General features: G+C 40.5%; 1 protein-coding gene across 8 annotated transcripts; it reads right to left on the bottom strand.

Annotated features, from left to right (window-relative positions):
* Positions 1 to 10,518: 10,518 nt before the first annotated feature.
* HNRNPDL (heterogeneous nuclear ribonucleoprotein D like) lies at positions 10,519 to 17,836 on the bottom strand. 8 transcript variants are annotated; one of them, XR_007477160.1, is made up of 9 exons: positions 16,715 to 17,836; positions 15,754 to 15,922; positions 15,493 to 15,654; positions 14,872 to 15,003; positions 14,611 to 14,725; positions 13,915 to 14,085; positions 13,483 to 13,575; positions 13,006 to 13,110; positions 12,203 to 12,328 (listed from the first exon to the last, which is right to left on the bottom strand). XR_007477160.1 is itself a non-coding variant. In XM_049709393.1 (8 exons), exons 1-7 carry the CDS (start codon positions 17,155 to 17,157, stop codon positions 13,505 to 13,507), a joined length of 1,263 nt encoding a protein of 420 aa, XP_049565350.1. In that variant the 5' UTR covers positions 17,158 to 17,836; the 3' UTR covers positions 10,519 to 13,110; positions 13,483 to 13,504. The 8 variants fall into 8 exon arrangements, 6 of the variants coding, with proteins under 6 accessions (XP_049565350.1, XP_049565351.1, XP_049565349.1 ...); XM_049709393.1 differs by having other exon boundaries at positions 10,519 to 13,110; XM_049709394.1 differs by lacking the exon at positions 13,006 to 13,110 and having other exon boundaries at positions 10,519 to 12,328.
* Positions 17,837 to 17,992: the final 156 nt, after the last annotated feature.

Raw genomic sequence — 17,992 nt, 5'->3', positions numbered from 1 at the left:
AATTATACAGGAATACCTCATTTTATTGCACTTTACTTTACTGTGCTTCCAAGATGTTACTTTTCTCACAAATTGAAAGTCTGTGGCAACCCTGCATTGAGCAAGTCTATTGGCACCATTTTTCCAATAGCATTTGCTCACTTAATGTCTCTGCAACACATTTTGGTAATTCTCAAAATATATCAAACTTTTAAGTTATTATTATATTTGTTATGGTGATCTGTAACCAATGATCTTTGATTTACTACTGTAATTGTTTTGGGGCACCGTGAACCATGCCCATTTAAGAAGGCAAACTTAATCAATAAATGTGTGTGTTCTGGCTGCTCCCCTGTCTCTCTCCCTCTCCTCAGGCCTTTCAACTCCTTGAGACACAACAATATTGAAATTAGGCTAATTAATAACTCTACAATTGTCTCTCAGTTTTCAGGTGAAAGAGTCACATATGTCTCAATTTAAATCAAAAGCTAAAAATGATTAAGCTTAGTGAGGAAGGCATGTCCAAAGCTGAGATAGGCTGAAAGCTGGGCCTCTTTCACCAGATAGTTAGCCAAGTTGTGAATGCAACAGAAAAGTTCTTGAAGGAAATTAAAAGTGCTCCTCCAGTGAACATACGAATGATAAAGTGAAACAGCCGTATTGCTGATATGGAGAAAGTTTTAGTGGTCTGGATAGAAGATCAAACCAGCCACAACATTCTCTCAAGCCAAAGCCTAATCCAGAGCAAGGCCCTAACTTCCTTCAATTCTGTGAAGGCTGAGGGAGGTGAGGAAGCCACAGCAGAAAAGTTTGAAGCTAGCAGAGGCTGGTTCTTGAGGTTTAAGAAAAGAAGCCCTCTCCAAAACATAAAAGTGCAAGGTGAAGCAGCAAGTGCTGATGTAGAAGCTGCAGCAAGTTATCCAGAAGATCTAGCTAAGGTAATTAATGGAGGTGGCTACAGTAAACAACAGATTTTCAGTGTGGATGAAACAGCCTTCTATTGGAAGATGCCATCTAGGCTTTCATAACTAGAGAGAAGTTAATGCCTGGGTTCAAAGCTACAAAGGACAGGCTGACTCTCTTGTTAGGGGCTAATGCAGCTGGTGACTTGAAGTTGAAGCCAATGCTCATTTACCATTCCAAAAATTCTAGGGCCCTTAAAAATTATGCTAAATCTACTCCACTTGTGCTCTATAAGTGGCACAAAGCCTGGATGACAGCACATCTGTTTACAACATGGTTTGCTGAATATTTTAAGCCCACTTTGAGAACTACTCCTCAGAAAAAAAGATTCCTTTCAAAATATTACTGCTCATTGAAAATGTGCCTGGCCACCCAAGAGCTCTGATGGAGATATACAATGAGTTTTATTTTATTTTCATGCCTGCTAACACAATGCCCATTCTGCAGCCCATGGATCAAGGAATAATTTTGACTGTCAAGTCTTATCAAAGAAGTACATTTCGTAAGGCTATAGCTGCCATACATTGTGATTCCTTTGATGGATCTGGGCAAAGTCAATTGAAAACATTCTGGAAAGGATCCACCATTCTAGATGCCATTAGGAACGTTTGTGATTTGTGAGAAGAGGTCAAAATATCAAATACCAGTTTGGAAGAAGTTGATTCCAACTCTCATGGATGACTTTGAGGGGTTCAAGACTTCAGTTGGGAGACGTGGTGGAAATGGCAAGAGATTTAGAATTAGAAGTGAAGTCTGTTATTTGTTTCTATGTGTCTGAATTGCTGCAATCTCATGATAAAACTTTAACGGATGAGGAATTGCTTCTTATGGATGAGCAAAGCGGTTTCTTGAGATGGAACCTACTCCTGTTGAAGATTCTGTGAAGATTGCCAAAATGACAACAAAGAATTTATTTTTAAAATTTTATTATTTTATTACTATTTTTTATTGGAGTATAGTTGTTTTACAATGTTGTGTTAGTTTCTGCTGTACAACGAAGTGAATCAGCTATATGTATACATACATCCCCTCCCTCTTGGACCTCCCTCCCACCCCCACCCCCATCCCATCCATCTAAGTCATCATAGAGCACTGAGCTGAGCTCCCTGTGCTATACAGCACGTTCCCACTAGCTAGCTATTTTAACATGGCAGTGTATAAATGTTAATCCTAATCTCCCAGTTAGTTCCACCCTTCCCTTCCCCCACTGTATCCACATGTCTTTTCTCTAGGTCTGTGTCTCTATTCCTGCCCTGCAAATAGGTTCATCTGTACCATTTTTCTAGATTCCACATATATGCATTAATATACGGTATTTGTTTTTCTCTTTCTGACTTACTTCACTCTGTATGACAGACTCTAGGTCCATCCACATCTCTACAAATGACCCAATTTTGTTCCTTTTTATGGCTGAGCAATATTCCATTGAATATATGTACCACATCTTCTTTATCCATTCATCTGTAGATGGACATTTAGGTTGTTTCCATGTCCTGGCTATTGTAAATAGTGCTGCAGTGAACACTGGGGTACATGTGTCTTTTTGAATTATGGTTTTCTCAGGGTATATACCCAGTAGTCGGACTGCTGGGTCATATGGTAGTTCTATTTTTAGTTTTTGAAGGAACCTCCATACTGTTCTCCATAGTGGCTGTATCAATTCACATTCTCACCAACAGTGCAAGAGGGTTTCCTTTTCTCCATACCCTCTCCAGCATTTATTGTTTGTAGATTTTTTTGTTGATGGCCATTCTGACTGGTGTGAGGTGATACTTCAGTGTAGTCTTGATTTGCATTTCTCTAGTAATTAGTGATGTTGAGCATCTTTTCATATTACTTGTGATTGGTCTGTTTATATTTTCTAATTCTTCCTCATTCAGTCTTGGAAAGTTGTATCTTTCTAAGAATCTGTCCATTTCTTCCATGTTGTCTATTTTATTGGCATATGATTGCTTGTAGTATTCTCTTATGATCCTTTATATTGCTGCAATGTCAATTGTAATTTCTCCTTTTTCATTTATAATTTTATTGATTTGAATCCTCTCCCTTTTTTCTTGATGAGTCTGGCTAAAGGTTTATCAATTTTGTTTATCTTCTCAAAGAACCAACTTTTAGTTTTATTGATCTTTGCTATTGTTTTCTTCATTTCTATTTCATTTATTTCTGCTCTCCTCTTTATGATTTCTTTCCTTCTACTAACTTTTTTGTTTTTTGTTCTTCTTTCTCTAGTTGCTTTAGGTGTAAGGTTAAATTGTTCATTTGAGATTTTTCTTGTTTCTTGAGGGGAGATAGAATTGCTATAAACTTCCCTCTTAGAACTGCTTTTGCTACATCCCATTAGGTTTTGGGTTGTCATGTTTTCGTTGTTATTTGTTCCTATGTATTTTTAAAATTTCCTCTTTGATTTCTTCAGTGATCTCTTGGTTATTTAGTAGCATATTGTTTAGCCTCCATGTGTTTTTGTATTTTTCCTGTAATTGACTCCTAATCTCATATCATTGTGGTTGGAAAATATGCTGGATACAATTTCAATTTTCTTAAATTTTCCAAGGCTTGATTTGTGACCCAAGATGTGATTTATCCTGGAGAATGTTCTGTGTGCACTTGAGAAGAAAATGTATTCTGCTGCTTTTGGGCAGAATGTCTTATGAATATCAATTAAATCTATCTGGTTTATTGTGTCATTTAGAGCTTGTGTTTCTTTATTTTATGTCTGGATGATCTGTCCATTGGTGTAAGTGGGGTGTTAAAGTCCCCCCACTATTATTATGTTACTGTTGATTTCCCCTTTTATGGCTGTTAGCATTTGCTTAATGTTTTGAGGTGCTCCTATGTTGGGTGCATAAATATTTATAATTGTTGTATCTTCTTCTTGGATTGATCCCTTGATCATTATGTAGTGTCCTTCCTTATCTCTTATAACAGTATTTTAATTTTTTTTATTAATTTTTTTTTGCAGTATGCGGGCCTCTCACTGTTGTGGCCTCTCCCGTTGCGGAGCACAGGCTCTGGACGTGCAGGCTCAGTGGCCATGGCTCATGGGCCCAGCTGCTCCACGGCATGTGGGATCTTCCCGGACCGGGGCATGAACCCGTGTCCCCTGCATCGGCAGGCGGACTCTCAACTGCTGCTCCACCAGGGAAGCCCAACAGTCTTTATTTTAAAGTTTATTTTATCAGATATGAGTATTGCTACTCCAGCTTTCTTTTGATTTCCATTTGCGTGGTATATCTTTTCCCATCCACTCACTTTCAGTCTGTATATGTCCCTAGGTCTGAAATGGGTCTCTTGTAGACAGCACATATACGGGTCTTGCTTTTGTATCCATTTATCCAGTCTTTTGGTTGGAGCATTTAATCTATTTACATTCAAGGTAATTATCAATATGTATGTTCCTATTACCATTTTCTCAATTGTTTTGGGTTTGTTTTTGTGGGTCTTTTTCCTCTCTTGTGTTTCCCGCCTAGAGAAGTTCCTTTAGCATTTGCTGTAAAGCTGGTTTGGTGGAGCTGAATTCTTAGCTTTTGCCTGTCAGTAAAGCTTTTGATTTCTCCATTGAATCTGAATGAGATCCTTGCTGGGTAAAGTAATCTTGGTTGTAGGTTTTTCCCTTTCATCACTTTAAATATACCATGCCATTCCCTTCTGGCCTGCAGAGTTTCTGCTGAAAAATCAGCTGTTAACCTTATGGGGATTCTTTTGTATGTTATTTGTTGCTTTTCCCTTGCTGCTTTTAACATTTTTTCTTTGAATTTAATTTTTGTTAGTTTGATTAACGTGTGTCTTGGTGTGTTTCTCCTTGGGTTTATCCTGCCTGGGACTCTCTGCGCTTCCTGGACTTGGGTGGCTATTTTCTTTCCCATGTTAGGGAAGTTCTCAACTATAATCTCTTCAACTATTTTCTCAGACCTTTTCTCTTTCTCTTCTTCTTCTGGGACCCCTATATTTCGAATGTTGGTGTGTTTAATGTTGTCCCAGAAATCTCTGAGCCTGTCCTGTCAGTTCTTTTCATTCTGTCTTCTTTATTCTGCTCCTCAGCAGTTATTCCCACCATTCTGTCTTCCAGCTCACTTACCTGTTCTTCTGCCTCAGTTATTCGGCTATTGATTCCTTCTAGTGTGTTCTTCATTTCAGTTATTGTTTTGTTCATCACTGTTTGTTTGTTCTTTAGTTCTTCTGGGTCTTTGTTAAACATTCCTTGTATTTTCTCAATCCTTGCCTCCATTCTGTTTCTGAGATTTTGGATCATCTTTACTATCATTACTCTGAATTCTTTTTTAGGTAGGTTTCCTATTTCCTCCTCATTTGTTTGGTCTTGCAGGTTTTTACCTTGCCCTTCTGTCTGTAATGTATTTTTTTGTCATCTCATTTGTTTTGATGGGTGGGGCTGTGTTCCTGTCTTACTGGCTGTTTGGCCTGAGGCATCCAGTACTGGAGTTTACAGGCACTTGGGTACAGCTGGGTCTTGGTGCTGAGATGAGGACCTTGGGAGACCTCACTCCATTTGATATTCCCTGGGGTCTGAGGTTCTGTTAGTCCAGTGGTTTGGACTCAGTGCTCCCACCACAGGAGCTCAGGCCTGACCCCCAGCCTGGGAACCAAGGTCCTGCAAGCCATGCGGTGTAGAAAAAAAAAAAAAAATGAGAGCATAACAATAACAAAGAATAAAAAATAAAACTAGAAAAATAAAAAATATATTAGAAAAAAAAAATACGAATGAAATGACAAGGCAAAACAGAACCACTACAGAAAAAAAAAAAAAAAGGCCAGAAGAAGCCTTGGGGGTGGGGCCTAGGCGCAGGACCCTCATGGCCAGAAAAGGCCTTGTGGGGTTGGGGTCATGGCTTAGGCTCAGCCTAGACAGTGGGGGCCCCGGAGAGTGGAGGTAGAGGCCTGGGACCCCAGCAGGCTTGCCGGACCCAAGCAGTCAGGGGAGATGCTAGCTGCGTTCCCCTCTGATCCCCCAATCCCCCAGAGGTCTCTCTCTGTCCCCACTGATCCCTGCACCATGGGTGGGCTCCCCCTCTGGTCATGGAACCCCTCTCCTTCCCCAGCCACCCCTCACGGGTGCCAGTCCCCTACTCCCTCCACTTTCTCTCCCCCCTCCTTCCCTGCCACGTCCTACCTGGTTGTGTGGGTACTTTTCCTGTCCCTTTAGGGGTCCGACGTCCCCCACCAGAGCCTGGGAGCTGCCCTAGTTGTGTCAAGAATTTAGAATATTACATAAACGTAGTTGGTAAAGCAGTTGCAGAGTTTGAGGGGTTGACTCCAATTCTGAAAGAAGTTCTACTGAGCAGGGTAAAGTGCCGTCAAACAGCCTTGCATGCTACAGAGAAATCCTTCATGAAAGACAGACCTCCTTGGTGTCTTATTCAAGAGACTGCCTCAGCCACCCACCTTCAGCAACCACCACCCTGATCAGTCAGCAGCATCAACATCCGGGTAAGACCCCCACTGGCAAAAAGATTATGACTCACTAAAGGCTCAGATGATGGTTAGCATTATTTAGCAATAAAGTATTTTTAAATTAAGGTGTATACATTGTTTTTTTAGACATAACACTATCGCACACTTAATAGACTACAGTTATAGTGTAAGCATAACCTATATGTACCGGGAAACAAAAACAATTTGTGTGACTCACCGTATTGCTTTATTGCGATCGTCTGGAACTTTACCTGCAATATTTTTAAAGTATATGTATGCCTGTATGGCCTGTATGCCTTTTATCTTATTAGGTATATATGTACACCTGAATACTCTTACACTATATGTAGGACTGCACTAATGCATGGAAATGTAAATATGTAATGCAAATTTAAAAAACAGGGCATGATCTTAGCAGTGATTTATCGAGTAATTCTGAAAACCTTTGACATCTTCATGTAATGCTTTTTTTACTTTCTTACGCAATAAATGCAGTTAATCAACTGTGACCGTTGTTCTTAATCAAGTTATACTAAGAGTCTGCATACCTTTCCCAGGAGAATTGTCAAGAGAGCAGTAGTTAATGCCTGTATATTTCCTGGTTAAGAGTGTCTGCTTGATTTTTTCTACTAAAGGCAGAGAGAGAAATTTGCTCCTTGGTCTTTAATGAAGAGAAGAATGATTTTATTTCACCAAGTGGCAAATATTTAACACCAGTAGAATTTTAAAAGATTCACGTTCAAGAAAATACAAAACCAAAACCCTACAATGGTAGTACCATGAATCTTGGCTATGGGTTGGTGAAAAATCCCTGTACCTGCCACCAACACCAAGACCCTTCTCTCCTGGGGTCTGGGATACGTGGGAAAAACAAACATAAACAAAAAAACCAAACTCCACAATCAGTGAATTGGTAATGGAATGTTATGTCTGAATTTGTTATTGTCTTGGATGGAGAATCAAGGGAAAATAAAAACCCTTTTGCCACGTCTATATCTTGGTGTTCTAAAGCATCATGTTAATAGCAATTAAAATAACTTTAATTAAATGAAAAAGGGAAGAAAACTTCCTGGCGGTCCAGTAGTTAGGACTCCTCGCTTTCACTGCAGAGGGCCCCGGTTCAATCCCTGGTGGTCGGGGAATTAAGATCCCACAAGCTGGGCGAGTGGTGACGATAGGTCAAAGTGGAGATATTCTTAGTTATGACAGGCTCTAAGTCCTATTTTTACATGGATTGTAACTAAAGAATAAATACATGAAAAAAGACATATTTTAAAAGAGATCAAAGGTGTAATTTGGGGGTCTCTTTATTTCTGAAGTCATTCAAATGCATAATTAAAAAATTATAATTATATCCATAAAAATATTTTAAAAATCACTTTTTTCCAGATTATGAAAGTAACACACACTCAAAAATGCCTTTTGTTTGTCCTTATCTCCAAATGATGTGCTAGGTATAGTTCTAAACTCCTAGGAAGAAGTAATAAAAATTCTTGGACTTTTTTTCTGTATTTTGTCTGATAGAAATCACATTAAAAAAAATCTGTACAAGCTAATGAAAATATTGTTTCTTAGATTTTAACTGGCATTATTAAGTTGATGGTACAACGCTGATTATCACTGTAGACGTTCTGATTGACAGCTATATGCCTTTGATTAATAGAAATGTCACTACATAATGAGAGCAATATATGTGACATGTACAGCCATTCAAAACATACAGTTTATGGGGAGAAAATACCTAGTGTTTCTTGGTAGTGAAAAATATTGGAAGTACCCTAAAATATTTTAGTCCTCACTGTCACACCCTCCCTTCACCCTTCTGCCTGTATGGTGGTCTAAAGAACTTTTATGTCCCATACGTCTCATGGTTCAAGGGTAACCAAAGTAATCACTCAATTCCATAGGACAGGGACTTCCCTGGTGGTCCAGTGGTGGAGACTCCACGCTCCCAATGCAGGTGATCTCACATGCCGCAACTAAAAGATCCTGCAAGCTGCAACTAAAACAAAGAAACCCGCATGCTGCAACTAAGACCCGGCACAGCCAAATAAATAAAATAAATACCATAGAAAAGCTCTCTCATGAGAATGAATAGTTGCTTCAGATTATCTAGGCTCCAGTTTCATCAGAGGAACAAGAATGAATCAATTGTTTTAAAAAATACTTATTTGGTTGCACTGGGTCTTAGCTGTGGCAGGCGGACTCCTCAGTTGTGGCAGGCATGTGGGATCCAGTTCAGGGACTGAACCCGGGCCCCCTGCATTGGGAACTCGGTCTTAACCACTGCACCACCAGGGAAGTCCCAAGAATGAATGAATTATAATCAAATGCTACTTTCCTACAAAAGACTTCAGCACTCACAAATGAGACTGCTGACCAATCTTAATGCTTAGAGATCCCTCCCAGAAGTGGCAAACACTGAATCTAGTCCTCAGAGATGCTTGATAGACTCCAAAATGTAATGAGTTACTTTCAATTAGCCAACTTCCTCAATTTGAAAAATCAGGGGATTAATTATGGTTTTCCATAAGTCCTTTTATGGGGTTGGCCCTTCCTGTCTCATCAATAAAACAATCACCCTGTATTTGTTCACCAGCCAGCACACAAACTTCTGAGAACATGTGAAGAAACTTCCTGTGGGTAACCACATCAATGATAGCAAATTCAATAAATTTTGGAAATTCCCTGACAGTCCAGTGGTTAAGACTTGGTGCTTCTTACTGCTGTGGGGCCCGGTTTGATTCTTGGTGGGGGAACTAAGATCCTACAAACTGCATGGTGTGACCTAAATGAATGAATTCTAGTCAATCTGTCACCGTAAGAGCCAACTTCGAGTCTTTTAAAACTAGATAGCTTTCAAAGTGGTTTATCATTTCCTTGAGACATTTATATATAGCCATGATTTTTTTTGTCTTAAGAAAACTCATTTTAGTCAGATTCTCAAAAGGAGATAAGCATTGGAACAGTATGAGAAAACCTGTCTGCAGTACAGTGCTTCTCACATATTTATAACACATGCTAGTCTTTGATAAAGCAAACTCTTAAGCATTGTTACTTGAAATTTTTAGATTTTAAGTAACAAATCAGAGACTGTTGAATATCCCTTCCCCAATCACACTGAGATCATGATATACCTCCTCAAATGGGGGTACTCCTCTTGAATGAGTAGACCAAAGAATAAGGTCAGGAATTAAACTGCCACTTAAAGCAACAATCTTTAGAATGTTCAGCATTACCCTCTAATCCATAGAATACCACTGTATTCTTTCTTACAGTTTATAAAACACAGTGGTTAAGTCAAAGTTTCCACTTTTTTCTATTCAACCCAAACTCACTGAAATCCCACATCTGACTATTTCAAGACAAATATAAAACCTCAACCAATCCTAAAGGAACAGCCTACATTTTTATGGCAATACACTTTTGAATGACTTTACATGAAAACAAAGTTGTATTGCTTTTGCTCAGAAAGTTGAGACCACAGTAGATGGCAATTCTATTAAGTTGGAAAGTTTGAGAGAGATTTTTACAGAATGACATTTTCTGACTTCGCTTAACACTAGGAGCAATTCAAATGGCAGAAACGCGCGCGCGCACACACACACACACCTGTAACTAAAAATTGCAGTTTATATAAAATTACATTTAAAAGTGCAATTATAATTGCAGTGTCCTTGAATCACCTTTTTCATCAGTGAAACATAGTATCCTGTGGTGGATATCCTATCAAATACTTGCAACCTATAGCAATTAATTTCTCAGGTTTTTTTGTATTGAAATTTGTAAGATTAGCAAAGGGTCCAGTTACTGTCACCATTATGAAAAAGATGCATGGAAGAGAATGAAATAAATGCTCTGCTCATCCATGTTAGTATCCTAATGACAGTTTAACTCTTAAATCCCTAATCTTGTAAATGTAGCCATCAGACTACAGAATACTAACGTGTTAATCAACAAAACTGCTAATTAGGTTTCTTTCAGGGTAAGTAGCAACACATAGAACTTGCTCAAAACAACTCAGGAAGCATATTTAAGAATATACAGGTTAATTATGTTTGTCATAGGTACTTCAGTTTTTCTAAAAGACCTCAATAATCTCTAGATGTATTTCTTCAAAGTCATATATATCAAGACTTGACTGAAGAGTTTGGATTTTGTTTAAAAAGCCTTTATTCATTTTTGATCAGGGAAAGGACAATCTCAATGTCAACTTGTCACCTAATCATAAATTTGAACTTACAGGATTCACTGCCCTAAAGACACTGCACCTACTGACTTTGACAAGATAACTTAAAATGAAAATCTCCTTTCTGTTCCCTAAGGTTGCATGTTGAACAAATCAAACAATCCCTTGCAACAGCCAACATTGGTACTTGGCCTAGGTGTACGGTCAAATAGCGAAACAGGAGCAAAAGGCCAAAAGCATTGTAACTTGATAGCCCAGCAAGTACAAACATCATCAGAACAAAGAAAGTTGCAGGCACCAAATAAAACAAGGCAGGTTCATTAGCATAAAAAAATTTACACTTGGTTGAAGGTGAGGTCAACTATTCCACATATGAACTTGTATGCCAATCCTAATGGCTAACATGGAACCACAGAAACAAAAACAAAAACCTTAAATTCAATAACTACACTGAATGTAAAATTCAAAACTTGAGTTTACCCAGGACATCCTCCAAAATCTACAGCTAAAACTTTTAATGCACCAGAAGATCTGTTGTAATGACATGACTTGGTCACACTTAGATTTGCATTTACATAAGATTTAAGGGATACCTTTCCCCACTATTCCTTTTACGTTTGAATATGGATATGCTTAACTATTCAGCTCATGCACTAACTGCGCTAAAAATGATGAAACTTACTACCATGATTTTTTCTAAGAACTCACACCACGTAACAGTTAACACCCAATACAGCTTCCTAAAAATGCCCCAACAGAAAACATTTTGTTCAGTTTGGTGCTTGCTGTGACATAATACCAACAGAATAATATACAATTAATTTAGTTACTCATCCACTATGTCATATATTTTAATCTAACTTTTGTTCAAATTTTAGTAACTTCATACCTATTTGCCAAAATCCTTGTGTTAAATGTAACTACATCTGATATTCTTAAACTGTGGCTCCTATAACACAGTTCAAGTGTTTTTTTCCCCTGGGTATATTTAGACAGTTTAATCAAGAAAACAAAGTTATGGTATTATGATTAGCCAAAGCTCTTTCTAGCAGACCACTGAATACAGCAAGTCGTAACAAATGCCTTTCCAGAGACAAGAGCAAAGCAAAATATTTTCTATTCATAAAAGGAGCTACCAGCATGCTTTGTGCCATTAAAAAGTTACTTTTCAAAATATAACCAGAAGATTTATGGTCTACTAGAAAGCTTCCACTCATCACAACACTATAACTACGCCACAGAAACTTTCATGACAAAGTCTCCAAATACACAAAGAGAAAACAACATTACTTAAAGGTATGTGGAAGCCTCAGTTAACAGGGAAATGAAGCCTTAGAACACAGAATACATCTAACAAAAAGAGAACAGAGTAGACACTGTAGCTGGCTATTTGTAAAGGACCACAGTTTCTCCCTATGGATCAACACTCCCTACAAAATAAACTGTGCCTTAATTATTGCTTATTTAAAATTACACTTTTACAGGGCTATTTAGTACCTGACGCAGAAAAACAATCACATAAGGAAGCATTTATTTGAGGTTTAACATGAAATCATACAAATAAAATTTGTATAAACACAAATCCACGTCGAGTCATAACACAGATAGGAAAAGACAAAGTAAAAACAAAAACTAATTGGCGGCTATATACAGTTGGACACAGTTGTGTCTTGTACACTAGAAAGTCTTTTACAAAATAATCATCTTAGATCAACAGAAGACCAATCTTCAATGTCGTCCTGCAAGATGGGTTACTTTAGCAATCTCTTCCTAAAAACAAAAACAAAATGGCAATTAGATTTGTGCAACTCTGACAAGCTTTCAAAGGTCCACTTTCATGAATTGTTTTAAGTTCTCACTTTATTCTTTTCTTCAATAATTAAAGATCACATGCAAATTCATTGGCAAAACGCAGTTCGGGTAATTAATAAATTCACCCTGAAGTTCCCAAATGATATTAAAATAAATTTACTTAGAAAATCTGGGAATGCAGTCTTCCCATATTCACAGGTTGAACTGTGCTAGGTTCAAGGTCTACTAGAAACATCTCTAGTAAGCCACGTACAATGCTATTACAAACATGAATTTCTAATAGGCTTGTATTACAAGAAAACAAATTTCTGTGTGCATATGATCTTTAATTTATATCCCAGATTTTAAAGTTCTTGTTTTGGTTTGTAGATTTCACTATTAGCTATAAAAAGAAAAAGCAAGCATTAAATCTTAAATGAACACTTAAAATGAGGCTCCACAATTGAAATACAACACTAAACAGAAGACCAAAATGATTAAGCTGTAAAAAGGCATTTATGTACTTTAACTCCTGTAAAAAACCATTTAAGTTAAGTTTAGACACTTAATCTTCAAAAAGATTAAAAAAGAAGCCAAAGTCTGAAGTTTTCCACTTTAATCTTTACGCTGGTACATGAAGTTGGAAGAGACCATACCACAGGACAGCGTTTTCTGGTGTATGCCTTGCGCTCTGCCCGCAACGTGCGACCCCCAGAGATAGACGTGGTCAGGGTGACACACGGCCTGCAATGAAGTTCCCGCTGGCGGGTACAAACAAGGTATAATGTCAGAGTTAGAAGACAACATTCCTGTTTTCCTTAAGTTGTACCCATTTCAGTACTTTACCTGTTAATAGTTCTAAAAAAGTTTAATTATTCCTCTAGACCACCTGGTACACAAAGCAAACAGAAAAACTCTTAAGTTTTTCTGTAATACTAAAGAAAGTGAGATAAAACTTTAAAGTTAAAGATCTATAGACACTTTAGGCAAAACAGGTTCATAAAGCAAGTAAAAAATTAACAATTTAGTAAAAACAGGCTACATGATATTTTGTTTTCACTTATTTTTCATTTGTCTATTGATCTTTAAATTAAATTAGCATTTCCACTGGTGTCTTGAACTCTTATACACACCTGTTTTCTCCAACGTCCCCTTTTAGTATGGCTGGTAATTATTTTGGTGATTGCCACCCCCTCGAGATGCCTTGCCATAAGTGCTCTGTTGGCCTATTTTGAAAAAACAAAAGATTATGCTTAGCTTTTAATGAAATGGTTTCACTGTATATTTAAAAAACTATTAAATATGCAAAATCCTCCATGGCAATTAAAATAACCAGATATTTTAAAAGTCATTATAAACTAGTCACATATCACATTCTAGAATGTTTGTAATGACTGAAGTCTATCAGTATAAGCTCCCATGACTATTAAATGTCTCAAAAATTTAACTCCAAACACTTCAAGAAATAGAAAACACCCACACACACAGAGTCTCAGAATGGGATTGTACTTTAAACACCGAATTTTAGTACCATTGGTTTATGAAATTAAGTTAAATATTCTTACCACTGTAGTCTGTATATCCCTGTCCATATCCATAGTTCCCATAGTTATACCCAGTATAATCATAGCCGCCATAGCCACTATAGTTTTGATCACCACCATAGGCACTATTGTAATTTCCATATCCTTGATCATAATAGTTATTAAATCCTTGGTTCCAGTTTTGGCCCTGACCTGAAACAATGCACAATGATTGTTAGGAAACAACTTCTGACCCCCAATCCTAACATAAAATGATGCGTTCCTGTCCCTCACTCTGCAAATCTTAAAAAGGCAGAATGGATACCTATATTGCTAACTGACCAAGAAAGTATTATTACAGTTGGCATAAAAAAGGGGGCAGAAAGTCCAATTGTGCCAGTATCAGGCTTCCGAAATTCAATGAAAAATCAGGACAAAGGAGAAGACAGAGTGTTTATCTTTAAAACAAGGACTCCTGCCCTAGAAAACCTATCAGGCCAAAGTGTTCCATGTAATCTTAATTACGTTTAATGGTGTTATTTTCCCATCAGTAATGACACTGTCAGCGTGGCCATTGTTTGAAAAGGTGAAACCAGTAAATACAAAAGCCCACCCACTAAGCTGAGCAGTTTCCATGTTGTAACAGTTTAAATTTGGCTTCACTTTCCTATGGGCTTATTCATATTCCGCAGTTTATAGCTTACAGCATTGAGTCATTGCCCAGGAATTAAGTCTCACCTCGGCCACGACCCCTAGTACCACCTCGTCCACCAGCTGCAGCACCTCTTCCTCCTTTTTGTTGTTGCTGTTGCTGCCTATATACCTCTTTGGGTTGTGCAACTTTGATTTCACACTAAAAACAAAATTTAAAAAGCAAACAGAATTATTACCAATATTCTAATGTCAAGCCATTGTTTTTCTTCTCAAAACAGGTTGAGAAATTTCACTTTAAGAAAAGAAAAGGATATTGTTCATTTACTATAATCAAAATGGCTTTACCTTCCCAGAACCAATTTGATGATATCTGCTTTCTAACAATTTCTTTACTGGCTCTTCGTCTGTATATGTAATAAAACAAAATCCTCTTCTTTCATTTGTTTTTGTATCCATGGGAAGTTCAATATTTTCAATCTGAAATCAAGATACACACTCAAGGTCACCCACTAATGATAAAAAGCTACCAAGATGTTTTAGAATGCCACAAGTCCTTTTCAAGCTTCAACATAACATGTCATTCTAACGAAATAACTTCTGTATAAACCACCGCTTTATTATCCACATGAAACTAGAGTGATCTGTTTCATCTATGGAGCATTGAAAAGGGAGAGTAAAACCTTATTTAATACCATTTCTTACTCCACAGATGCCACTAGTTAATAAATCCAAACCCTAACCACACCAAAGCATCCTTCTTTTTGCTGAATTAGTTTCCATTAGACACTAGTTTCCATTATAACACAGAAAGCACTGATTGAGGTACGGTGACTGGAAGGGACTTGAGCAATAATTTAATCCCACCCTCATCCAACATTGAGTTTGCTCTGTAAGAACTGGATCAGGGATAAACATTATATAAACATATCAAATGAAAATACACGTAAACGTAAAAGCAGAGCGCACCTCTCCAAAGGCTCCAAAATATTCTTTAATTTGTTCTTCTGAAGTATCTGGGCTCAATCCACCCACAAAAACCTTTTTAGGGGGTTCCTTCCCTTTTAAAGCTTTGGCTCTTTTAGGGTCTATCAATTTGCCATCCAGCTTGTGTTCTTTCATTTCCAAAACCTAAAAGACAGATTTATTTAATCTGACAACATACAAGCAACCCTCTGAACAATTTGCAAGAAACACACAAAAGCACCACAATGCGAAACATGTTCCTACCTTATCAACACTAGCAGCATCTTTGAAAAGCACAAATCCAAATCCTCTTGATCTTCCAGTGACTGGATCTGTTTTAATTGTGCAGTCTACAACTTCCCCAAATCGAGACAAATATTCAGTCAGATCTTTCTTGCTTGTATCCCAGCTCAAGCCTCCAATAAACATTTTACTAGAAATAAAAGTTGTTTTTTAAGGTTAGCAGCAACTACAACGATTACTTAAATTCTGAAATTACGTTTACGAAATAAAAGTATAAAATAAGCATGGGGAAATACATCCTGATGTACAAATAATTTAACCCGTTTACAGACACACACGAAGACCACAAAGATCCCCAAGTTCCTCACTTATTCAAAACGGTGGACACCTTGCTCTCCTCACTGCACAATGCCAAGTTTAAACGAGGCCAACAATACATGGTAAAGATTGTTCCCGACTAGAAAATCCAACTTTCTATACTGATCCCACACAACTTAGGCTCACCGTCTTCCTCAACTATCAAGCCAACGTTCCACCTAAAAGAACTCATCATCAGACGTACTGGGAATCTGGGTACCAGTCGCCTACAGGTTCCCAAACCAGAAGTTCCCTAAATCCTCCCCCTGAAAACTGCGCGGAACCGTAACACAGACACAATGAAGAGGCGGCTGCAGCTGCAGCTTGGGGCACAGCGCGGCCGGCCCCTCCCCCTCGGGCCCCACGCGCGCCTGCGCACTCGGGACACAAACTCCGCCGCCCTCCGCCTCCAACCCCTCTGCCCTTCCCCCACCTCCCGCGGGCCTCTCGAGTCACCGCCCCACCTCCGTTTCCTACTTTCCTGTTCCCTCCAACCTAGTGAGGCCCAACGGGCACGCGGGGAATCGACTTGGGGAAAGAACAGGGGCAGCACGCGGCCCCCGAGGGACGAAGGGGTGCATGCGGAGCGCTGGGGGAGGGGGGAAAGAGGAGAAGCATGCGGTACCCGTCATCCTGCTGATTCTTGCTCGCGTTGATCTTAGATCCCTCTGCAAATTCCTCTATGTTGCTGTACTCGTTCATGTCTTCCATAGCGGCTGAGTTATCGGCCGGGAGGCGCTGGCGTGCAATCCGTGTCGCGGCAGCAGCGGCGGCAGAACGTTGTATGGAGCTGGATTTAAAATGGCGGCGGAAGAGATCCGGGCGCCGCCTGCGCCCTCCCTTTATAGCCGCCCCACCCGCCAATCGGGAGGGCTGCTGGGCGGTGACGTGGCGCTGGGCCCGGCGCGCCCCCTGCCGGGCGGAGCTGGGAGCGAGCGAAGGGAGGAGTGGGGCGAGCTGCCGCGGCGTCCTCGGCCGCCAATGGGAGAGGCTGCGGGAGGCTAAAGTAGCGGGAGCGGAGGGGAACAATGGCGGCGGCACATGGGAAAGCCGGGGCGGGACCTCCATCGCGGCCCTTCCGCTGAGGAACGAGGTCGCAGGTGAAGGGACGCGGGCTTGGGAAAAGAGCGTCAGAAGAGAAAAACGAAGGGGCGAAAAGTTCTGGGTCAAAAATCCCGAGCAGCGTCACAGCCCCTCTTGCCTTGAGAGCCTTTGTCTCTGGCGTCCGGTCCAGCCCACTCCCAGCAAAGAGCCGTCAACCCCGCCTTTTTCCGCCCTCGGTCCCCCAGTGCGGAGCTGCTGCTATCGATTGGCACCGGGGCCGCGCTGCTCCGGAAAAAGGCGGACTGCGCCCAGCGCCGGTGGCTGAGGCGGCGAGCGCGCCCTGCCGTCCGCCGCGCGCACGCGTGTTTTGTCCTCGAGCTGGCTGGAAGCAGCCGACCAGGAAGCGGGCGCGCGTTGGCCCCTCCGGACAGCGGCGCGGCGCGGGGGCCTCTTCCGCTGCCGCTACAGGCGCGCGGGCCGAGGGGGCGCGGCGGGCCTCCCTAGCCGCTCGGCCGGAACCGGGGCCAACGCAGTCAGGCTGACCGGGATGCAAACGGCCTCTTTCGCTGGCTGACGGGAGGAGGGGCGCGGGCCCAGTCGGATTACTGTAAAAATGCAAAAGCGGAGGCCGTGGGCAGGGAGGGGGCTAGGTGCCGTAGAGGGCAAGGGGCACTCACATCCCCGGCGCGCCACTCGCGGGGCTCCCGTCTGCACGTGCCCCGGGCCTCTCCCTCTCGCTCAACCAGTCTGCGGAGAGCGCGCGCCCGCGCACCGGGCTCCCGCGTTCGCTTCTTTGTTCCCGCCCACGCGAGGCCCATTTTGACTGATCGGGTTAGAGGCCCTCTAGCGGCCAATCGAC

This window comes from Orcinus orca, chromosome 4, assembly GCF_937001465.1.
Source record: "Orcinus orca chromosome 4, mOrcOrc1.1, whole genome shotgun sequence".
In the NCBI taxonomy this organism is placed as follows: Eukaryota; Metazoa; Chordata; class Mammalia; order Artiodactyla; family Delphinidae; genus Orcinus; species Orcinus orca.
The sequence above is the reverse complement of the archived record's forward strand: the minus strand, read 5'-3'. Positions and strand labels throughout refer to the sequence as shown.

Excerpts from the sequence above, each read along its gene's own strand:
- HNRNPDL (XM_049709392.1), bottom strand. The coding sequence starts at position 17,157 with ATGGAGGTCCCGCCCCGGCTTTCCCATGTGCCGCCGCCATTGTTCCCC. Across the intron at positions 14,086-14,610 it reads TACTAGGGGTCGTGGCCGAG|GTCAGGGCCAAAACTGGAAC; the intron begins GTGAGACTTAAT and ends GCATTGTTTCAG. Across the intron at positions 13,576-13,914 it reads GGGATATACAGACTACAGTG|GCCAACAGAGCACTTATGGC; the intron begins GTAAGAATATTT and ends TTTTCAAAATAG.